Raw genomic sequence first — 20,701 nt, 5'->3', positions numbered from 1 at the left:
CAAGGTCGTATTAATCTCTCATAGAAGTAGAGTAAGGCTGCAGCCAATGCTTATTTCCATTATCAGTCACTCTGACAGCTGTTTCCTTTAAAACTCGAGTGACTGTTCAGTGAGCAAAATGTCAGAAAATAGTGAAGTATTCGTTATTCCCCCTGTGTCCAAGTTAACATATTCAAACTCATTCGCTTTATTTTTACCTGACGAACAGTCAAAAACCCAAAGATGTTGAGTTTACTATCATCGAAAAACGAACAAATATTTACAGTGAATTTTTGGGGATTTTTGCCTTTAAAAAAAGATTTAAACCATGAATCAATCATCAAAATGAATTTTCTGTCAATTGACTGAACAAATGATTTCAGCTCTAGTGAACTGGTGGGTTTTTGGGTAGTACTATGTAGAATTTGCCCCTTTGTCTCAACGATATTATTGTATTATTGTATTGTTTTTATACATTTTCTTTTCCGTTGTCGGCCTCTGATCGTTTCAGCTCATTCAGGATTTTACTCTATGCCTGCGTTTAACCAACTAAATTATACCGCAGTGCATAGGATCTTTACTTCTCTTAGTACTTAGTTCCCTTAGTACTCTCTTAACACATTATTTGGCTTGTAGAGTAGATGTAGAGAAAACACACACAATGAAGAATATAATACATATATACAGTAGATGTATAAAAATCTAAGTCTAAAAAAATCTACTTAAACATAACCCATTGTCATTCTGTTGTCATGTTCTGTCTTTCCCCACCTAACTGCATCTGTAGAGCTTATCAGCTGTGTGTGTGTGTGTATGTGTGTGTGTGTCTAACCCGTGTGTGTGCTCCACCCCAGGTCTCTGCTGCAGCAGCTGCAGTCTCTGCAGGCGATGGTGGCGGGCAAAGTCCCCAAGTCCTGCAGGGTGGCTGGCACCCAGACATCATCATGCCTAATGGTACTATGCCGTGCGTGCGTTCGTGCGTGCGTGCGTGCGTGTGTGTGTGTGTGTGTGTATGTGCACGCTAATGGGAGATTGTGGTGATGAAGCACTGATTGAAATATTGAATTGGAAACATCTGCTCCGGTCATTCGTTAGCACATTAGCAGCTTAGAATTTTGTATGATTCATAATTTATTGACGTTCTCTCTCTTTCTGCCTCCACCCTTCCTCTCTCTCTCTCTCTCTCTCTCTCTCTCTCTCTCTGTGTGTGTGTGTGTGTGTAGGTGGTCGTGTTGTGTTTTGCTCTGTTTTTGGGGAGCTTTTACCCCAGCAGTCTGACTCCGGGCTCCACCATCATTGAAACAGGCCTCGCCTCCAAACAGCTGGCTGTCAGAGAGTCCTACACAGCCACAGGTAGTTGCACACACCAGTCGACGTACACAGAAACACTATACACTATAACTTCAGCACTCACACAGACATCATTGATAAATTAATAATAATAATACATTTATTTGGATAGCCCCTTTCTTAACATGGTTATAAAGTGCGTAAACCACATGGGAGTCGGTAATAAAATAAATATAAAATGAATAAAGTAATATACTACTCCAGGAGATAAAACTGCTTCAAGCAGCTGTTTTAAATGTGCATTTGGTATTTTAAAATCAATCTACACTGGACTACAAAGAATGAAACTCTCAAAAGGAAATATTAATATGTCTATAAAAAGTATGTGAGAATAGATAGGTTTGAAATTTTTGAGTTTTTAAGATTCATACAGACACATTTCTGCAACAAGAATCAACTGTCTAGGCTGAAGGAGCAAAATCATCATTCTCTGGAAGTGAGGTGCGTGTTAGCTCAAGAGAATAGCAGTTTTATAAACAAAACTATCAGTTCAAAGCAAGTGAGGCACATTACGTTATCATCAAGAGGTTTTCCTTGCGTCATACCATCCAAACAAATTTCCAGAATTACATCAAATCTACTTACCCTACTTCGAGGAGAAAACTCTTCACTGAAGATAATGTATGATGGTACACCACACACATTTGAACCTGCTCTGATCAATATTTGCTTCTAACAGATCAAAACAGATCGAATGACTAGGCCTAATGTCATAACCCACAGAGAACTATTACCGGACTGTACCCGTGCCCTCAGCTCTGCAGAGCTTTTGCGCATCTTTCAGCTCAGTCTTAAGACCCCGCAACTGGCGGCTCTCATCGGCGTCATTTTCAGATGCAGCGGTGTTTTCTAGAAAAAAAATATATAAAAAATTGACTGTCCACTACCTGCCCAACACCAGACAGCAGACAGACACAGTCAGAGACAAGCTGGTGAACATAGTGGAGTATTTAGCAGCTGAGGAGCCAAATATTTCCCTCTGGAGTCGGTGGAGACCAAAAACAGAGCTAAAAGAAAGGGAATACTGGACTTAGATTCACCAGGTGGACACAGACACGACTTCAAATAAATGATAATGTGTTTGCTGGACGTGTCGTTAGGCAACTGTATTTGCCTTATCAACCTAAAAGGTAATGCAGGTTTAAGACACAACTGAAATAGCAGCCTCCTCTTTATTGCAGGAAGAAACAAATATCAGATTATGTTAAAGAAATGTCATCACTGATAATAGCACTTGGTGTGAAATAGACTTATCTGCCCATCGCATTGACATTTGTGATCACAATTGAGTTGATATGTTGAATAATATTGAAATATTTTTGTTTTCAATATAACCACAATATATCTGCAAACAAATGTATTCATATCTGCATGTCTGGCTACCAAAGAGTCATGCATTACTGGGTGTCCACAGACACACACACACACACACACACACACACACACACACACTTTTATACACTTTCAACCACTTTTCAGCGAACCTGGCCTGTACTGCTGTTTCCATTGTAATGAATCATTAATTTGCGGTTGTAAAATCATGGAGGTCCATTATAACATTGCTGACAATCAGATTCCACCTACAGCTACAGAGGCTGATTAGAAGTTGACCTTTCACAACATCCTCTCCACCACCTCCCACATACACACACACAAACGCACACATACACACACACACACACACACACACACACAGACATACACACACACACACACACACACACACACACACGTACATACACACACTTTTGTAATAGAGACCAGATATAATTTTCTTAATATTCAAATTCCATTTCCTTTCCCATCCTACCCACACACACACACAAACAGACAGGCTGACCAGTTTCCAAATAGCAGATAATTACATGTGGTGCTACAGTGTGTGTGTGTGTGTCAGAGTGTGGTGCTTACGGTATACACAGGACTGGTACCACTGGGCGTGTGCAGTCTGAAAAGTTTCAAAAATGCAATATCCTGTTAAAGAAACAAAGACTGTAGACCACAAAGTTACAGTTTCATCAAAAACAAAAGTATATTTTTAAAAAGTAATTATAAATTTAAAATAAAAACAAAACAGTAAATTACAATCTTTTAATAATTTTTTTTCCTACTCTTTCAGTTAAGTCGAGGAGTCTGTTATCGACCCTCGAAGAGGAGCAGCCAACCCTGCTTGGTCTGGGCGGTGAGTATCCCAACCAGTGGGAGGACCCGCCAGCCATCGTGATAGCAGCGTGGCGTCACTCCGAGCAACAGAAGCTGGGGGCGGAGCCCGGCAGAGGGGAAACACACCCACCTTTCAGGAGTAAAAACAATGATACGCGGACACCGAAAAACCTGCAGCTGGACCTGCACAGGTAACACGCATCTCCTAGGAGCTCCTTTGTAGTCATCTGATTGACTTTAGATCGAAAAAAATTCCCGAGCGCTTCAGCCTGGGGGTCTGACTCAGACGTCCCCTGACCCCTTGGGCCCCCCGCAGGGCCCGGTCAGTAATCCAACCATTGTGTGACGGACTATCACAGGAAAGCTAAAAATTGCCGCAGAACTGAGCCGGCACCTCTGCGGCACAGTTAAAAAACAAAAGCCCTGCCTTACAGACCATTCCGAGAGCTGCTTATGTAATCACAGTTCGGAATAAGACGACGCGTTGTTTAGGATTTGTTCCACGTCGTCCCGCTCTCAACTCCCCCCTGTGTCTCGTCTGTCAGGTCGCTGGAGCAGAGGGCGAACGAGAGCAGTAGCAAGGTGATAGAGCTGGAGCGAACGGTCAACGAGACCTCCTGAAGTTGACGTCAACACCACCCTCGCCCCCGCACGACCTCCTTTACACCCCTCGATGACCTTTGACCTTCCCCCCTCTAGAGCATGGTTCAGTGTCCTGGAGCAAACCTCATTTTTTTTCTGCCATCTCTGTTTTAATAAGATACACTGTAATAGTAATAATAAATAATAATAATAATATTAATAATAATAATAATAATAATAATAACAAAGGGGCACTGGTTGCCCTGATTTCTGAAGTAAAAGTTGCACTGAATAGTTTTTCCATGAGTCAACTTACCAGTTTTAGATGTCATCATTGACCCGGCTTGAAACACTGTTAAAAGAAAACCAACTCCAGATAAATTCAAACCGATCTAGTGAATCACGGAGCGCGACATTCATTCCAGAGGAAAGTGTTTTTTAAAATATGACATGTGAGGCTTTTTACAGGACACTGACGCAGACCTCTGTATTTATAGAAACCTTGTTTTTCTTGTTTTTGTTTTGGTTTATTTGCTTTTCAAAAATTTATTTCTCTGTGTAGTTGAATTTCTTTTAATATTAAATGTTTTTATTCCATTCCAGTAATGCATACATCACATTTTGATACTTTTTTGTGTTCATACTGTATTTTGTGATTTATTTTATTGTACTCTTTTATATATTGTTCGTATGTCTTGAGATTTGAGTGTCTCGAGATTTCGTGCATCGAGGGCTTGGGATCGGGGTCCCTGCGCTTATTTGGAAAATTGGAGAAGTTCCTATATGAATATTTGGAGATGTTTAAAAGATTGGCTGACAAAGAATTAAAACAAGAAAATGTTGTTTAGTTGTGATGCAAATTATGCAGGACAGCTGATTTCATGCAGCTGAAGACCAAATGTCATTGGACCTATATCGACACACCTATGTGTAAACATCTTATTTCGGGATGTTTACAGGTGTAAACGTCAATCGGCAGCTCCAGTAAGACTCAAATCTCCAGTTTTCCACCGTAAGCACTGCCTGAAATTTTAAAATCCAGTCAAAAAAATGAATGTGTGCAAAAAGAAAAAGTGGATTATTCTTCCCGCGGGCGCTTGTGGGGACCCTGCTAGCGATGCATCAGACATTTGGACTTTGTTATGTCTGCGTGACGGTCACTGTGTGCGAATCAGGGGTCAATATTTGAGACTCCTTGCTTTTTTTCTGTTTTTGTTTCCCCTGCAAAATGATTTTAGTTTTGGCCATCAAACGCATCCTAAGGAGCTACATTTTTTCAGGTTGCTCTCACAGCCGTGTAGCAGAGACTACACCTCAAGACAGCTGCATCCCGTGATGTCTTCGTTCCTCGGTGGAATAGTCGGACATTTTGGGAAATACAAAGCTTATTTGCTTCCTGCATGAGAGTTAGACGAGAGGACTGATACCGCCCTTACGTCCGGATGATGAATATGAAGCCACAGCCGGCAGCTGTTGGAAGCAAAGGCAAAGCTCCTACGAGCACCTCTAAAAACTCACTGAGTAACCAATAAGATGTAGCGTGTGGATTTATTTGCCTTTGGACAGAGCCAGGCAAGCTGTTTCCAGTCTCTGCTCTAGCTTCATATTCGCCGCACAGACATAAGAGAGTCATCGATCCTGTCATCGTACTTGGGGCAGAGTGTCGCTTTGCACACTTTCACTGTCAGCTCCGAGAGTCTTTATCTGCTATTTTTCAGCATTTGCCAAAAATATTTCTTCCCGGAAATGAAAAAAAAAAAAAAAAAACAAAAAAAAACAAACAAAGTATCTATTTTTGTAAATATGAGTTGTTAATAATTAAGGAAGTCTAAATGTGTCCGTATGGGATCTGTAGTTTTCAAACCAATCCATAATTCATTCCGAGTCTATTTTGGATTCTGTGCTGTTGATAAATTATGAACTCAACAGGCCTCAGTTCCAGGGTTTGTGTCGACTTGCTTCTTGGTTTAGTTTTATAATTACTTTGAAAGTCTTAACTGCTCGTGTCAAGTCTATTACAGGTGGGGTTTTTCAATTTTCGGAGCTTTACTGAAACGCGTTCTCTCACGTGTGTTACAGACCAAACCAGGCGCGAGGCCAGTTCACATTTATCCACGTTGTAAATACCAACGGTCGTCCATTTGATAAAAATTCAGTAACATCCACTATCTAAAGTTAATTGAGCCCAGAAAATGCAACAAAGGGTGTTTTACAACTGAGGGCGAGTCAATCTGCCAATCTGAATTGAGCCCAGTTAAAGAGACGAGAACACAAGATTTGTATATTTAGGTCTTTGTTGGTACCATCGAGGATTTACTGTCAAATCTGTATGTTGCTAGGATGCATCTTCTCCATGGTATCTTAGTGTCGAGGAGCCAGAACCACAATACGCTGCCGAGTCCGTAAAACTTCTACAGGGGGGATCGTAGGAAAACGCACGATTAGATCTTGATTTTTTTTTTAGTTTGAAATTTTCATGAGCAATTCTCTTCGAGTTAAGTGTGAAACTCTAGCAGCCAGTGGAGAGCGTTTTCCCAGATCAGATTTCATTTCGATGTTGCTTCTCTGTAAAGCCGGCCTGACCCGGGCTCTCTGTCTTTTTGCATCCAAATGAATAAAGTATTTTCCTTAGTAAAAGCATATTTCCCGTTTCTGTGTGTGGTCTGTTCACGGTGGACTGTTGGTGGTGACGTTTTCCTCTTGGTGTCATTTTTTTTTTTTTAAGTTGAGGTCGACTTGCTCTGCCTCCCTCACTAAAAATACACTGTGGTATTGCGATGATAATGGATTGTATTTCGAGTTTTACCATGTACAAGCCGCGGTGACGATAAGGAACCATTGTTGTGGCGATGGTAGTGTCACCATGTGTCCGCAGGCTGTAAATTTTGAGGGGTTTGTCATGTTTTGGTACATGATGGCCCTTAACTTAATACCATGGCATTGACAACACGGTACAGATATAGATTTGTCTCCTCAGCTAGTTTTATCTTGAGCTTTATTGGGTCCTCTGGGTCCGTGTTTTATTGCTGAAACAGATTTTCTGTTTGTTTGTTTGTTTTAAGAAGGGTGATGCTAGAGACTGAAGTACATGCAGGGACGTACCTCACTGTAACAAGCATTCAGAGAAACAAACAAAAGTTGCAGTCTTCATGCTCATTCATTTTTGATAGTCATAACACGCCGCCAAAGAGACACAGAATTGTACATAACATAGGGAAAACATCAGGAAATGTCTCAGCGCTGTTTAAAATGCTCTTTTTTTTTCTCTGTTCTTACTGTGGTAAATCTACGATGCCCTTTTTAAAATGGTATCACCATGGGGCTTCCTCTAAGGACTGAATCCTCATGGAGGACCACGTGTTTCGGGGACATAGCTATGAGACATTTCATTAACTGATATCTGACTGGACGATAAAAACAGGAATTGATGAAGGCTCTTACAAATGAAGGAGTTAATCCATGGATACACAAGGTTACTAAACATTTCCTTAATTGATATTTAAGGTGGGGGGGGGGCGATTAAAAAGAAGAATTATATGAAGAATTTATTAATTAAAATATTAATCCATCAATAAATGGGTCAAATTAGAAATAAAGCAACATAAAATTCAATAAATAAATCCCCTTTTAAATTCTTTGTAATTGTTCTTTTTATTGTCCATTTAAATATCAATAAATGAAATACTGAATAGTTTAGTCTGTTAATTTGGAAATTAATATTTCATTTGTATGAATGCTTGTTTTTATTGTGCAATTAGATAACAATTTATACCAACATAGTTTCTCTCCTTAGAGTAGATCCTGGTTATTCTGTTGTTGGGGGATCGTGAGGCGCTGGCTTTAAATCAAGCCAAGGCCAGACTCCATGAGGACGGTAAAGGGGCCTCGCGGTTCACGCGCTGGTCTGTGGAGGAGCCTCTACCTTCTCTAAAATGTCAGCGATCCTAAAATAGATCAGCAGCCGTGACTCATAATAAGTAGTGCAAATTGCCCCGACAGTCCCATGACAATTCACAGTCCCAGATCCTCATAACAGTCCGGTCTCATAGTAACGCAGCAACAATGAAGTTCCACCACCGCTCCAGTCACGGCGCATTGTTGTTTGTCACAAAAACGATGTGAATAATGCCGCAGACTTCCTAAAAAATGTGCGATGAAACGCCGGAGACTCTGCGAATAGGTGAAGGGGCCGTGATCCGAGGTCACACTCTGATTCGGGGCTGCGGGAGTTCTCAGGCACACAACTTGTCAACTGTCAATGAAGAACCCCTTTTAATCGGAGCTTTACAGAGGAAATTTCCGAAATAGTTCTTCTGGAGCCTGGTCTCGTCAGATTGAAAATACCGCTAGTCCCAGAGAGGTCTGTGAGGCCCACACGAAAAAGGTTGAAAAGTTAGGAATGATTTAAAAAAAAAAAATATATATATATACTCATGACAAGTGGAAATTCTGAGTCAGTTCTCAGTCAAAAATAGACACTAAGTCAAATTTATCACATGCATAGTTAAATGTCAGAGATACTAAGTTAAAAATGTGATACTTTAGATTGCATTTATGAGATACTGAGCTAAATGTAGGAGATAGTAAGTAAAAAAAATGAAATATGAAGTTAAATTCATGCTAAAGATACCAAAGCAAAACATGATACAAAGTCAAACTTTTGACGTTCATATTTATGAGATACTTAATAAAAAACCATGAGATGCTAAGAGCTGTAAAATATATCAAGTCAAAATATGTGGGCCTGTCAAATGAAGGCCCCTTAAAACTGAACTTAGCATCTGTGTTTTCATCTCTCGGAGAAATTTCACAAGACAGTGTTCCGTTCCTTCTGGGTGTTTCCTTGGAAATGAGATACGACCCAGACAGGTGGGTTTTGCCGCCGACGGAAACCCGGGCGGTAGGCAGGCTCGTTTGGCTGCTGCTCACTCATCAACCACGAGCTTGGTTTGGGAGAAAAAAAAAAAAAAAAGAAAGAGGCATGACTGGTGCCAAGAAGCCTGCGGTGCGGAGAGGATGAAAACCGCTCGACCTCCGGATTTTCACATCAGAGGATTCGACAGATGTACTGAGGTACTTAGTCAGCGCCTCGATTACGCCTACGTACCCTCCTGAGACCTGGCGATGCGCCTGTGTCTCCCGTGGCGGACACGTGTCCGTCCCGTGCGTGTTGGAGTGTCCCCCGGCGAGACTCCGGGCTCCGCCAGGTGAGCAAGGGGCGAAGGCGGAGCGCTGCGAGGGGGCTTCTGCCCCGCCCTCGCCGGAGGGGCGCGGTGCAAGCGGGGCTCCTCAGCTGCGCGTCGTTTTCTGGCCCCGCTCCCCGGGCTGCGCTGGTGGCCGCTGGTCCGCAGCTCGCCAGTTAAAACCCTGGTGCAGTTGGTGTGAGGGTCATCTTGGGTCCACAGACATTTTCTCTGCAAGTGTGTGGTGTTCGGATTACTGCCTGGACGACTGAAATGAGTCTACCCAGGCATGTAAGACCCCAAGACCTCCTTTGCAAGACAGAAAAATTTTGTCCTGACGCAAAAATGGCAAAGAACAGACACAAACAATGCCTTGATGTCCACTATAAAGGACCTATCAGAAAAAATAAGCAATGTTTGATAAAAAAACCTCACTGGGACATGTTTTCTTTTTCTTTTTTCATCCAACAGACTGATTTTTTGAATCTAAAAACGACTGAACACCTAAACCTGAATTTCTCCTGCTCTCAGGGCTTTCAGCGGGTCCTTCGTGCCGACCCGGAGCCCCTTTTTAATCGTCCACTGACCACAAACCAAAAAAAAAAAAAAGGGTTTTCGCGATGATAACTACGTGCAACCGAACCGAAGTTGTTATCAGCCACAGCGACTGCACACAAGTCTGTTATTCGAGCCCCATCATGCGTGTCCTGCGAAAATGATTTATGGTCAGTAACGGCAGGGACCGCGGACAGATGCTACCACCCCCCCCCGTGGGAAAAAAAAAAGGTCACACAGTTCACCTGAGGTCAGTGATGACTTGATGGAGATGCACTTCGGTGAAAAAAAAAAAAAGGGCAATATATTTGTCTGACAGGCAAGACCGACTGCAAATTACAGTAAGACATAAACACCAGAACATTACAGTCGTGACACATCTGACACACACACACACACACACACACACACAAACAGTTCATATGATGTGTGTGTGTGTGTGTCTGTGTGTGAGACTGGCGCTTGAGAGTGAGATGCTGACGGCGTGCGTGGGCGCGCGCGCGCGGGCTCTCACCCTCTGCCCTACTTTCTGACTGATGATGCTGCAGAAAGCACGAGGAGAGGGAGTATCCCACAATGCCACGCTGCTCGTCCCCTGGACCAGATGGCCGGACGGACGGACGGACGCTGTAGTCAGCTGCGGTGTTGCACACGCTGGACTTGTCTGTTTGTCGCCGCCCTCGCGGCAGCTCGCGCTCTCCAAGTTTTTAAAACCTGTGTCCCGTCTCAAAGATTCCGACTTCCGGTCATGTTTTTTAACAATAAAAGCCTTTTAAAGAAAGTAATTCAAGGTTCATTTTGTTCGTCAACACAAACGTGAAAAATGACAGTGCCCACATCCTAATAAACCGGCACTGATTTCTAATCTTTGTCCTTTCTAAACTTGCTGTCATTCTAGTAAATGATTTCTGTTTGATTCTAGACTGCAAATCGTAATTAAACATTTTAATTATGAAATCGGTTTTGCTTTCCTTTGACATTTTTCCTGTTTTCGAAAAATTCTGTTCCTCATTTGACAGGAAGAATTTATAGCAGTGGCTAATCCTGTTGAAGCCAGTTTGTACCCATGATAGCGCAAAGGCAACATGTGAGGCTGCCCTCGGTGACTTTGTCACATTATAATTGTGCAGGGGTCAGGGGCTGAAATTGACACTAGTTTTCCATTGTTTTCATTATTATGACAAGAAACAACCAGGACTTAATGTATATTCAAGACACACGGTTTCCTTCATGAATATTTTTTCTACAAATTAAAAAATAGAGGGGTCTTTGGAGAGTTTTAATAATGCATGCCGGGAAGTCTGCTAATATGCTACTTTTGTCTCTTTAAAAACTTAATTTAATGAGCTGGGTGAACTCTCAGCAGTACATTCATTCAACTCATCACATCAAGTCAAAAGACCTCATTTTTACGAGCTCTGAGGTGATCTGAATATAAAAACACAGAAATTTAAGTTGAATTAACATGAAATTTATAAAACTTATACAATTAGGTTAAGTTAGTGAGAAAAGGTTGTTTGATTCCACTGAATTCCTGAATGATGTTTTACAGTGTGAAAATTATAATGATAATAATAACAATAATAATGATAATAATAGTCTTTATCTGTAAGGCACTTTTTTGAAACTCAAGTTACAGCGTGCTGCACCAGGGCAGCAAAATAGACCAACCTCTTAAGGTAAAAGGTAAAACCTATTCAGTGATATGAGATAATAGAAAATATATAAAGATGATTAAAACTGAGTAGAAAGACAAATAAAATAAAGTAAAAAATCAAATAAAACCAGGATGCGCTCTCTGTTAAAACTAAGTTTAACATCTCAAACTATGCATGGACTCATATGGTACTACATCAATTTTAAAACATACTTTTTTTTTACCACTAAATACCAGTACAAGATATTTTTTGCACAGCCAGTTCTCGGTTAGTTTTCTGCTCAGCTGTAACAAAACGGGGAGCTTTTTAGGAATTATTTGGCTTTTATTTTGAAGTTTCAGGTCACCCTACTTCCTGGCTAGCGTCAGTGGCTTGACGTGGGTCCTTCCCAGTTTGTCAGGGGCTCGTGAGTGCAGTTTGGTCTGTTGTCCAGGCGGCTGCGCGTGCTGCCGTGCCTGCCTGCGGTATATAAAGGCGGTCAACGGGCAGGAATCACAGCGGTCAAACTGCAACCGAGACGCCAGCGTTGTGTCACTCGTTCCCCGCCAAACCTTCCGCTTCTCCTCTCCGCCACCGGCATCCGTGTCCCCCTCTCATAAGCCGGGGGAGAGGAGGGGGGGTCCAGCGCGGGGAAAGACAGACGGTAGGACCGACCAGCATGGACCCCCAAGCGAAGGACCGCACCAGCCCGGCGGCGGGGGGCTTCAGCGGGCGACTGGCCTCACTGGGAGCCGACGGGGGAGACTCGGAGTCCGGCGCCGGCTCGGAGGAAGCTGCCGTGGGCTGCTGCAGCGACACGTTCAGCAGCCTGCCCGACATGGAGCAAGAGACTCTGGAGGATAAATTAAGAGGACTGGCGTTCAGAAAACAGACCTCGTATCGGTGAGTGGAGAGCTGGGAGGATGCTGGGACAGGATATTGACCAGAGGAGGACATGTTGGTGTATTTATGTATCTGTTTGTGCTTATATTTCATATTCATCCTTTCATTATTTCATACATTTTAATTGAACATGTTAGAAGCTAATGCTATTGAAATAATTACATGTAAGCTAGCTAGAGCTCAGACACAGGACAGAGTGGGGGGGGCGAGGGGGGGCTACATTAGATGTTATTTTGCCAGTTTAAAAGCTAGATTTTTCATATCGCTACACCTGCTCTGGTATGGTAGCTCTGGCTTGCCCAGGCTGGCCACGTTATGGTCTCCATCATGCTGTTAACTGCCTCAACGTGACACTGATGAACACACATAGAGCAGCAGCATTTCACCTCATGTCAGTGATGGATCAAAACAATTTTGCATTCACAACAGTGAGTGTGTGAGTGTGTGTCTGTGTTTGTGTGTGTGTGTGTGTGTGTGTGTGTGTGTGTGTGTGTGTGTGTGTGTGTGTGTGTGTGTGTTTTGTGTATATGGGCTCAAGCATTTCCCTGTGGTGTTGTAGCCCTGTTGTGTTTGGGGGTGGGGGAGAAACAGTATTGATTTATGGCCAGCGTGCTTGTGTCTGTATGAGTGTTACTGTGTGTGTGTGTGTGTGTGTGTGTGTGTGTGTGTGTGTGTGTGTGAATGTGAATGCCAGCAGCAGCCTGACACCCTGGTGCGACTGGCAGCTGCTGTTGATAGTGAAAACTGGCCAGAGACCAAGCACGCACACACAAACGTACTCACACTCACACAGCAGTTTTGGTTGTCAGATGTCACTGTCACGAATGTGTGGCATCTATCTATCTATCTATCTATCTATCTTCTCTAAGTTCTTGGTTCTATCTAGGTGTACGTGTCAGTCTCTGTACCGGAATTGATGTGCATGTGGAGGTCAAATCAATCATTTTAACTTGTTTTTGTACGATTAACTTATCTGTGTGTGTGATTTGGGGCACTGTGGCAGAGCAAAGCAACAGTTTTATGTATCCAAATCTGCCGAAATCCAACCACAGCATCAGAGCTTTAGCACCGAGATCACAAGTGAATATTTGTACACGGTGGTAACGTCATATATCTGCCCTTCAGTTTATGGTTGAAATTCAGACATTTGTTTTTGCTCTCCGTCCTTCTGCATTTACCTTAATACGACAAATAAAATCTGTATTCCTCGGATTTATAAATTAAGGCCATATTCTGTAAATTAGTATCAGTTAAACATGAAAGAAGATTCACGTTGGCTTTATATGAAGCGTTTTATTTCTTTACTTCACCAGCAATTAGCACCACAGTGAGATTAAATTTGCATCACGTAAACACATTAAAACACAATAAATTGGCCCATTTGGGAAGGAAATTCATCTCATTTGAGAAAGGGGTGGTACAGTATAATCCTAGTACAATGACAGATAATAATGTGTCCTGTTCATTATTTTTCTTTTTCTTTTTTCTTTTTTTTTTTGGAACATCCATAGTCTTTTTTTAAACACCCGCTTGAGTTACATGTACTGTAGGGCAAAGACAGTACCCAGCAGAGAGTCACCGCTCTTTCACTTTTATTGTATCAGCATTTTTACAGAGTCTTTCTCTTACTCTGGGTGTTTTCCCTGGGGGAAACCATCTTTGGTTAAGTGAGGTTTCCAGGAGATTGTGCATTATGGAGAGTGCCGCAGCCGATTCACCCTCTTCAATTTTATAACTGCAGGAGTAGTTTGCTCTAATGAAACTGTTGCCTGGAAAATACTGGATTTGGTACATTGTGAATATCTAGTTTATTCAATCTGGAGTAGAGGCTTGTGTGAAATGAGGACTGCTGTACAACCTGGGGAGATCCAACTCTTGGAAGTAGACAGGAGTTTGGAGCAATTTATATTTTATATTCTTATCAGTCAGTCATTTTTATATGCTGCAGAGTTTCAGCGTGAAGTCACGATGTTTGATTATTAGCTAAAAATAAATTCAAGAAATTAAAGTGACATTTTGGATGTTTAGAGATGCGCTCATCAGTCTTCAGCCGCTGATACACTCAGATCTTCCGGTTTATTGCAGTGAACACTGACTGAAATATTAAAATACAGTCAAATATGAATATAAAAAATAAATTGTTCATATTTGACATGTGGGGACTCTCATAGTGATGCTTCAGACATTTTGACTTAGTTTTGTTTGTATGATGGTCACTGTGTGCAAGCCTGGAGGTAATATTTGAGACTTAGTGTTCTGCAAAACAATTTTAGTTCTGGTCATCAAAAGCTTCTTAAGAGGCTACATTTGTCAGCTTGCTCCTACAGCTGTTCTAACAGCTGGACCAGTGTGGATGTGTGCAGTCAAGCAGCAAACTACACCTACGCATCCCATGACGTTTTCTTTCCTTAAAGGAATGGTTCAACATTTTGAGATATGCGCATATTTGCTTTCTTGCTTAGAGTTAGATGAGGAGATTGATACCACTCTCATATCTGTACGATAAATATGAAGCTACGGCCGCCAAGCGGTTAGCTTAGCTTAGCATAAAGACTGCCAACACAGGGAAACAGCTAGCCTGGCTCTGTCCAAAGTATAAAAAAGAACACCTACCAGCTCCTCTAAAGCACATCAATTAACATGTTTTATCTTGTTTGTTTTAATCATTAAAAAAACCAAAATTTAGAAAAAAATAAAAATTTGTGATTTTTAGAGGATGTTATATGCCGGACAATTTTGTTGCCAGGCACAGTGACTCTCTGGAATCTCTGCTGGGTGATGACAAGGCTCCTTTCCACATTTCTCTTTTAAAATGGGGTTGGGACTAAAAAGTGACTGGATCAGTGGGGGAGGGAATTGGCACAGATGCGAAGACAAAAAGATGAGAAGAAAAAAATAGTGATTGGGGAGATGGGAAGAATATTTTCCACCCATGTCACCCTCTGCTCTGCAGCAGTTTCCTGGTTATTTTATTCAGCACTCATGTATTGTAAATGGCTTTGGTGGAATCCCTAGTTGGATTAATTTCATTTGGAGAGAGAGAACCTGGCATCAAGTGCAGCCACTGTTTGGTACTGTCCACCACAGTGTATTTTCTCTAAATATTAATGGTGAATTTACCATGAGACTCTCGCTCATTTTTAATGGAGTTTTTCTGACAGTCTCACCATACGAGAGATTTTAATGTGCTCTATACTACAATGGGAATCGGCCTATTGTTTTGCTGTATTTTTTAATCCTCAACAGAATGTTCATTGACTGGATGAATGCAGTCTGGTATCTTTAATTATGTCAGTTTAAATCTCTGGCTGTGTCTTTTTCTCAGACCTCTTCACCACACGTGACAACTGTAGGGACACGCAGGGGTGTGGGTCACCATGCCGTGTCTTGGTGATGTTCTGACCTTTGACCTTATTGGATAAAGCTATGGATAATCTGTTCATTTTTCTCTTCATAGAACCAGCCATGTGAAAGGAAATGGCATTAGCCGGTCAAGCGAGATGGTTTGTAAGAAGGTAGTTTACATAGCTTTGAAGTGGCCAGTGCCAAGAAGTGAGTTACCATATGTGGCAATATGAGAGACCTGAGAAATGATGCTGTTGGACATCAAAGGCTGTGTGTGTGTGTGTGTGTGTGTGTGTGTGTGTGTGTGTGTGTGTGTGTGTGTGTGTGTGTGTGTGTGTGTGTGTGTGTGTGTGTGGGGTTGTGGGGTTGTGGTATTATGTGTTTATGGCAGCGTAAGGCACGTGTAACTTATCTGCCAGACATTCGTCACACTTTGTGTGTGTGTGTTCCCAGAACCCTGTCCCTCCTTTTATCTATTCTTAAACGTCTCACTCGCCTGCCTGCATGACAGCCCTTCCTCAGTCAGAAAGAAAGTCACTCTGTGTGTGTGTGTGTGTGTGTGTGTGTGTGTGTGTGTGTGTGTGTGTGTGTGTGTGTGTGTGCGCGCGTGTGTGCGCTCGTATGATGACAGCCTGTTAGTCAGCATGCCGGTTAGTTTGTAAGACATTAAATCAGTTAGCAGGCCAGTCAAGCAGCTGGATAATTAACCTGTAAGTGAGTTAGTGAGTCAGTGAGTCAGTGAATTGTTTTTTCCCGATGCTCACTGTCTGTCTGTGTCAGTCAATCTATTTTATGTCTTTTGGACTAAACATCTGACAAGATAGTTCTTCATCTACATTACCACTACTCATAAAACACTAGAAACCCTCTACAGCACCCCAAATCCATCCATAAGACAGAGCATTAACAGAGCTCCTGTAGTGTTCATAGTGTCATAACAGCACATGTAGTCCGACCTGAACTCACAATCCAACAGTTTCATCCTTGAACACCCTTTCTGAAGTCCTAATGTATGTAGCCAATACCTAGACACCTACAATATTTGCAGCCCTACTTGAATATCCTTTTACTGCCACAATTGACTGAGATTAACGTACAAAATGTTCGTACAAAATGCAGCTTGGATTAGCCCTCGGAGATATGATGATATACACTGTAAGAGGATACCATATTGGTTATACGGTGCTAATTATATTTATACTTTTCTGGATGTATGGTATTGGGCGGTTGTGGTCAACGTTGCAAAAATGACGGCAACTGAGGAATATTTTCGTTATGCACTGTTTTCAAATCGAAAAACTTCTTCCGATATTGATATACATGATGTTAAAATATAGCAAATGTATGTGGGATTAAATACACTTTTTTTTGCTGTGATCAGTTCTTTATTGTATATACACACAAACATGGAACGAAGCAAAAGTGAACAAACACAAAACAAACAGACTAAGAAAATGGTAACAGATGCAGACTAGTACATGACAGATAGTCCAGGTACACATTATATCTTCATGTATTCATATAGGTACAAACATCTTAAATTATACAGTATATTTAAAAACATACACAGCACAGTATATTGAAACAAATTTGAACAAAACTGTGAATACAAAACGTTTCATTTTCATTTAATATAAGTTTCCTGCTTTGAGTTTCCCATCCGGTTTTGTAAAACTGGATCCGCTTAAAGGTTTGGAGAGCTGATGTTTTCTCTCTACGGTTGCTTGTTCGCCTGCACATAGAATTATTTGCCGCACTGTCAAATGCTGCTGTCGGCATCTTATTTGAACCTCAGATATGACAGTGCTGTCAAGATTCAACCTTGGACCATGCAGAATCACACATGATGTGACAAAACAGCATGAAACCTCTACCTGGCAAACCAACCAGCCGCCTCTGACCTCTGACTCTGCTGGTAAAAATGCCAACATGAGCTTTTTGCCCAACAGGGAAAGTACAAAGAAACAAATGCTATGTTTCATCGACCCCAGCTTATCATGTGGTGAGATTTCACCACCGCCTTTGTGGGAAATGGCGCAGAAACAATCTGCCACAGGACGGGATGTCGTAACATTATCCTTTCACTATTTACAGGCCACTTCACAAACAACAGATTGCAATAAGTGCCTTTCATACCAAAGTCCAATATACTTTTGGGTTTCATGCCTTCTTGTAGACAACATACAGTAGGGAATAAAGACTGTAAAGACACATGAAAAACAAGAAGAGGGGAAAAACATATAAATGTATGTCATGTTGCTACTGCTGTGCAACACCTGCAGGGGTAAACTGTGATCAAAAGCCTTTCATCATCTAACGCCGCCAGAATATAAAACTCGTTATTCAGCCTTCAATTAGGACAAAATACAAAGGCAGGAATACGGGGAGGGGTAAAAAAGATGGAGGGAGAGGGGAAGAGAAAGAACAAAGGGCAGTTTTTTTTTTTTTTGAGCCAATGTCAAAGGTGTGAAACGACCCAAATTATATGGAAAAGGAGGAGAAGCAGAAAAAAAAATGATGACGGGGCAATAGCGCCAGATTGGTGCTGACACATTTTAAGACAATTACTGTGTTACCCAAAGGAGAACTGAAACATTAGGTCAGGCAATAAAAGTTTTTTCTGGCTCTAAAAATAAAACAAGCCTAGTCAGTACGCATTTAAGGTCCCCCGACATATTTTTTACAATACGAGCCTCTTCTGCTGCTTATCGATGCTGTGTGAACAGCTCATGAGTCCACCAGAAAAGAGTGTTCTTCCTTCACGGCAAAAGCTTTAATTCTATTTCTCTAAAAATGTGGGCAACATCATAATGTTGTTTTTCTCTTAATTCAGCTATGCAGATGAAAGTGTACAGGAGAAAGGCACGTTTGAGATGAGATTTGAGGCGTAGAGCCGTATCAGATTTCATAGGCGTACTTATCGTGGGGCATGAATTTTTAACCTTGTGATCCGAGTCTGCAGCTGTTTTATATAAACAATGTACACGGGTCAATAGTCTAAAACAGCCTAAAGGAAAGAGATATTTCATATTTAGAAACCCCTGTACCGTCATGCTGCTTACACTAATTGTGTAACCGAGCAATACATCACGGTGCAGTATAATAGAATTTCTTTCCCCAGGGAAATTTCAATTTGAAGCGGTAAAAACAGAAGAAACACTCACTACACACAAAAGGGGACAACATTCAACGTGTTTACTTGTTCAGAACAGTCATGCTTACTGGGGACAGCAGTCATCACAGAGAGTACACACAAATCATCTTTTTATTCTCCTTTTATTCCCCCCGGGGCATACAGTCACATCTGATATACCATACGTTCAGATGGAGCCAGATTTGGTGCATAAGTCAGCAATCTTTGGTTTGGAAACAACAGAGAGCACTGACAAGTCGGGTTTTCAACTGTAAAATGTTGTGCGCTCAGTATGTATCTTCGTCACCAAAAAAAGAAGAACGAACACAAATTGTTTGTTTGAGTTTGAGATTACGTAGAAAAACAAAAACAAACTATTGGCCAATATATCGTTTGTTGTTTTTTTTTTTTTTTTTTAAACTTCCAAATATTGATATCAGTGTCAGTCAGGCTATAATTTCCATCAGCCTTTACTGTGTTTTGAAAGTTTCTCTATAAACAAAGTTATTTTTATGCATCGGATGACCAATCACTGTGTGACGTGGATCTGAATGTCAGATTGTCAGTTTCGGAAAGGAACAGAATGGACAGACACAGACCCCCCCTATCTGAATAATTAGATAATTCGATCAAATCATTTGTAAATACTCTTCTCCTGTTTGTTTTTTAAACTGCCAGCTCCCATTTTTATCCATATTCCGCTCATGGCTAAAGTGGATCTAACAGATAAAATCAATAAGGAATGAGAGCTTTCACCTGAATACACCTGTAAACTCTTTAGTATAATGTAGAAAGAGCTCCCCCCGTATGTTTTATACAAGCAGTGTATGAGCTGGTTTTTGTAGCACAGTCTGTGTTAAATTCATGGAACGCTTGGATCAGAGTCTGGGCAGCTTGAAGACACTCATGAATTTTTAAGCAGACGATCAGAACACCAATTGTTGATGAAATACAAAGCTCACTGACACAATTTTCCCTCTCTCCTCTCATCTCCGGAATGGCTGAACACGTATACGTGCATATTTATTATCCTCTTTTCCTGTTAGGATCAGGAGTTGGAGGAGGAAGAGGAGGAGAGAATAAACTGGATGCAAGCATGGGTAATTCAAAAGACATAAGAGGTCAACAGAAACCATTTTTGAAAGATTAAACCGGTGTGTCATTTTTGCGTGTTGATGATAAAACTACCTCTAGATTTTTACTTTTCGTGGCCATAAATCGCTACAGTTTTACAGTCAAAGATGCCAGAGAATTTGTCGTAAATTGTCATAAAAGTTGTTTAGTGTTACCGTGAGGGCTTCAACTAACAACCGTTTTCAAAATCAACACCATTATTTTCGTTATAAATGAAATACTCGTTTGGTCTATGAAGATTCGAGAAAATAGTGAAAAACGCCCAAAACAATTTCCCAAAGCTCAAGTTGACATTTAACTTGCTCTTTTGCTTGGCCAGCATTTTAAAACTCAGACATCTTATATTTGCTGTCACATGTAATTTGGTTTGTTGGTTGAAAACAATGGATTCAGTTATTTACCCGGACAACACAAAACAAACATCTCTGTCCACATTTCTGGTTCTTTTTTTTTGTTTTTCTTCCTTGTTTCCTGCTTCCACTGGATCAGGTGATCGGGCGACCTGGTTTATTAAACACTGTAATGTACTTGTAAAGAGATATAAGTATTTATCAATTTATCAACAACGATAACTCCTCTTGTGGACATCCATAAGTAGAGCCTGTAGTATAAAAAGAAAATGAACAACTGTAAAACACAGTTGTAATAATAACATTATTAAAAAATTGTAAAAATTATTATAATTTACTTTTTAGCCTGACAAATAGCTTAATGGTCCTTTTTTAAAAACATATTTT

General features: G+C 41.2%; 2 protein-coding genes across 5 annotated transcripts in view; both read left to right on the top strand.

The window, feature by feature from the left end:
* Nucleotides 1-4,762, top strand: part of creb3l2 (cAMP responsive element binding protein 3-like 2) — a 33,473-nt gene extending 28,711 nt beyond the window's left edge. The window contains 4 exon segments of the mRNA XM_040147681.1: nucleotides 834-933; nucleotides 1,203-1,332; nucleotides 3,449-3,683; nucleotides 4,038-4,762. Coding sequence (XP_040003615.1) covers nucleotides 834-933; nucleotides 1,203-1,332; nucleotides 3,449-3,683; nucleotides 4,038-4,113 — 541 coding nt within the window. The 3' untranslated portion in view covers nucleotides 4,114-4,762.
* A 7,093-nt stretch (nucleotides 4,763-11,855) lies between these two features.
* Nucleotides 11,856-20,701, top strand: part of dgki (diacylglycerol kinase, iota) — a 71,497-nt gene continuing 62,651 nt past the window's right edge. For all 4 annotated transcript variants that reach the window (XM_040139815.1, XM_040139809.1, XM_040139823.1 and 1 more), the window contains exon 1: nucleotides 11,856-12,352. In XM_040139815.1, coding sequence (XP_039995749.1) covers nucleotides 12,129-12,352 — 224 coding nt within the window. In that variant the 5' untranslated portion in view covers nucleotides 11,856-12,128. The remainder of the gene's footprint in view (nucleotides 12,353-20,701) is intronic.

This window comes from Xiphias gladius, chromosome 2, assembly GCF_016859285.1.
Source record: "Xiphias gladius isolate SHS-SW01 ecotype Sanya breed wild chromosome 2, ASM1685928v1, whole genome shotgun sequence".
Lineage (NCBI taxonomy): Eukaryota > Metazoa > Chordata > Actinopteri > Istiophoriformes > Xiphiidae > Xiphias > Xiphias gladius.
This window is presented reverse-complemented; position numbering and strand designations above follow the sequence as displayed.